Raw genomic sequence first — 3,654 nt, forward strand, 5'->3', positions numbered from 1 at the left:
CCTTGCTTGCCCCCTGAATATCGGTCAAGAGTAGAAAATATTTTCACTGCAGCCCTTTTCAACTCAAATGATAGAAAAACATCTCCAGAGGGAAATGATGCTGTTTTCAAAATACTGGTTGATGAATTAAATTTACTTTCGCGTGAGGGAATTGAATTAAATATTGATGGGGAAGCAAAAAAAGTTTACTTTGCTTTAGCGTTACTGTTAGGTGACAATGAGGCACTCAACAGTGCCGCTGGTTTCATGGAGGGTCCCAATGCGAACATTTATTGTAGGTTCTGTAAAATGCCAAAGCATCAAACTCAAACAAACTGCCCCCTTCGAGACGAACTAATAAGAACACGCGATCAGTATGAAACAGACGGTTTTCATCAACAAAAGCAAACCGGCGTTAAAGAAAATTCAATTTGGAACCTCGTTGAATATTTTCACGTGATATTAAATAATTTTTCTGATATAGCCCATGATTTGCTCGAAGGAGTCTGCAGGTAAGATATGCAACACATTTTGCATTATCTTATTTGTGGGCGTGATAAAACCCTTAATCTTAATCGATTAAATTCAAAAATAAAATCATTTAATTATGAAAAAAATGGTTTTCGTAACAAGCCGCCCCTGTTGAGATACGATGAGGTCAATAAGAAAAAATTATCCATGTCTACAAGTGAAATGCACACCTTTATTTTAGTATTTCCGATGCTTGTTGAAGATTTAATTGAAGGTGGCATTGACATGGAGCAGGAAATCTGGCAGTTATTCTCCTTATTGAGACAAATCATGGATATTTGTTTCGCGAAATCTTTGAGTAGAGATATGATTGATATATTTGATTGTCTCGTGAACCAACATCATAATTTGTATCTCAAATTATTTAATGATACTTTAAAGCCAAAATTTCACAACATGCAACACTACTCACAGATTATGCGAATGTCTGGTCCTTTATCTCATCTCAGTCTTTTGCGATATGAGTCAAAGCATAGAGAATTAAAAAATATTACCTCATCAACAACCTCACGAAAAAATCCTTGTCACACTATTGCTGTTAAAGAACAGCTCCGATTGTGCTATCGCCTTATTGGCAAGCGTGGCTTATCACCTGAATTTGAATTGGAAGATGGTGATAGTCTGGATAGCGAAACGTTACGGATACAGTTAACTGAATCTGTGAAATGTATTCCTGAAAACTTTTCAGGAACTTGCTTAGATGTTTCGTGGGTACAAATTAATGGAACAAAGTATAAAGTTGGTTCAATTCTAGTTATTGATGTCGATCCGGAAGGCTTTATAGAATTTGGAAAAATTTTAAATATTTTCGCCAATGAAGAGGAGCGAGTTCTGTTTGCCTGCGAGAAAATCATAGTAAAATCTTTCATTGAAGAGTTACATGCATATGAAGTAATTAACTCTTTTGAAAAGACCTGTTGTTTGGCTGAGAATTTGGTATCTCCGTATTTAGCGATACATCATTGCTTAAACGACGGACGAGATGTTTTGTCACTCAGACATGCATTGTAGTCTTTGTAAATATATCTGTGTATATTTTTATATAATACGTATGCGTAATTGCTTCCAAAATATATCTTATTTTATATATATAAAATATAAGCTTTATTGCATTTTTTTTTAAATTGTATAGCAAATTGAACAATAAATTGTGTAACAATGAATTAGTTATTAATTTTCTTTGATACCTTGCTAATGACTTAATTAATGATTTTAATTATTTTTAATTGAATTGTTACTCAATAATTTATTAATTATTAAGTAAGACACAATTAACAATAATTTACATTTATTTAATTCAATCACTATACTTAAGTTATAAAACACGATCCACAGAGGTGAAATTTACTTTGCCCCTAAGTGGATTTTACTAAATAAGTTTTGCTTTCGCAGTAGTAACTACATTCCCACTTCCTATATACTACTAAACAAGTATCTTTCAAGCGACCTCTTGCTCAATAGAAACTACATTGCCGCGTCGTATATTCTACTAAACGAGAATCGTCCATCTGACCGCATGCGCAGTAGGGACGACGTTTCCTCTTCGTATATTCTGCTATACGAGAATCGTCCATCCGACCGCATGCGTAGTATGCACTACGGTACTGTGAGTAGTAATACGGACTAGACAAGCGTTTAGTAAATTCAACCGCTAGCTTAGTCGGTCCATTATATACTACTCCGTATAGTAAATCTCACCCTTGCCGGGGTGAGAGCTACCAAACATTTTTCTCCGTGTCTGTCAATTCGAATTAGGAAAAAACAAAGCCCATCTGCAAAATCTTTAAAATTTGTCATTTGTTACTTATTTGCAACTAGCGCTCTCAGATACAAAATGTTAGAGTTAAATTCTCCAACACTGAACATTTTTTTAACCATTTTCAAACATTTTTAACTAGATTCCTGCGCCGTCGCGCCACGCTGACGACGCCGCCGATAAATCATTCCCGCCATGACGTCGCCGACTCTTATTCGGCGGGCCTGTGTGCCGCCATTTTCAATTTTCGGCGGCGTCTGTTGTTGACCTTCTTAATTAGTGTTGCATAAGATACGAGAAGCTAAATTGTCTTGCTCATTTCTGTCGTTCGAGAAGCATTCTTAAACACTGAGAGTATAATTCTCTCTTTTGTTTTTACAGTTTCATCTCGTAAGCCCGTGAAGTTGGCACCCCAACTCTAAAATATCAGATTTTTTATATGGAATCGTTTGGTGGACGTTTGGTGGTGTTTGGTGGTCAACTTTGAAGGTTTTGGTGGTCAAAATTGAAAAGGTTATTGATTTTTCAAATTTGGGGTGCCAAATTCACGGTGGCACAGCACTTTTTAATATTTTCAAAAATTCTTTTTGGTATCGTTTGGTGGTCGTTTGGTGATGTTTGGTAGTCGTCCGTGAACGTTTGGTGGTCAAAATAAAAAAAAGTTATCGAGTTTTAAAAAGTGGTGCGTCAACTTCCGTTGGCACCCCACTTCAATTTTCTTTTTTAATTCCTTCTGACATCGTTTGGTGGTCGTTTGTTGGTGTTTGGTAGTGATTTCTTAACGTTTGGTGGTCGAAATTATCCAGTAGGCACAAAGTTTGGCGACATCTTTACGACGTCGTTACGTCATCTTTACGACAACTTTACGACAACCTATGTCCATGTCATTGAAGTGTCTTTACGATATCGTAAATAAGTCGTATGATCTGACGATGTCTTTACGATATCGCAAAGACACCTGAACGACATGGACATAGGATGTTGTAAAGATGTCGTAAAGATGTCGTAACGATGTCGTAAAGACGTCGCCAAATTTTGTGCCCACTGGGTACAGGATATATCGGATATTTTAGAAAATACATGTGGCCCGTGATGGAACTCTGCGCATGCTTATGCGCATGTGTGATTGGTGCGAAATTTGAATTTCAAAATGCTCTTTTTCAATGTGAACGCTGTTTGGCAAGTATAATTGTACATAATTGTAGTTTTTAAGTTTTTGAACATTATAGGTTTAAGTATTTTTGTAATCTGAACACTCTCATTATTTTATATTTTAAGTTTTTCGCCTTTTAATTACAAGGTAATCTTTGGAAATTGACTCAAAGTCCTGGTCCGGAAACTTCATTAAGGCAATGTACATTGAAATAAGTTCCTTTACTGTAAACTAA

The 3,654-nt window shown here is 35.9% G+C and overlaps 1 protein-coding gene across 1 annotated transcript; it reads left to right on the plus strand.

Annotated features, from left to right (window-relative positions):
* Positions 1-657: 657 nt before the first annotated feature.
* Positions 658-1,521, plus strand: LOC117169776. Its single transcript, XM_033356284.1, has one exon. The coding sequence runs from the start codon at positions 658-660 to the stop codon at positions 1,519-1,521; it is 864 nt and encodes a 287-aa protein (XP_033212175.1).
* The last annotated feature ends 2,133 nt before the right edge of the window (positions 1,522-3,654 follow it).

Source organism: Belonocnema kinseyi, chromosome 3 (assembly GCF_010883055.1).
Source record: "Belonocnema kinseyi isolate 2016_QV_RU_SX_M_011 chromosome 3, B_treatae_v1, whole genome shotgun sequence".
Classification (NCBI taxonomy): domain Eukaryota; kingdom Metazoa; phylum Arthropoda; class Insecta; order Hymenoptera; family Cynipidae; genus Belonocnema; species Belonocnema kinseyi.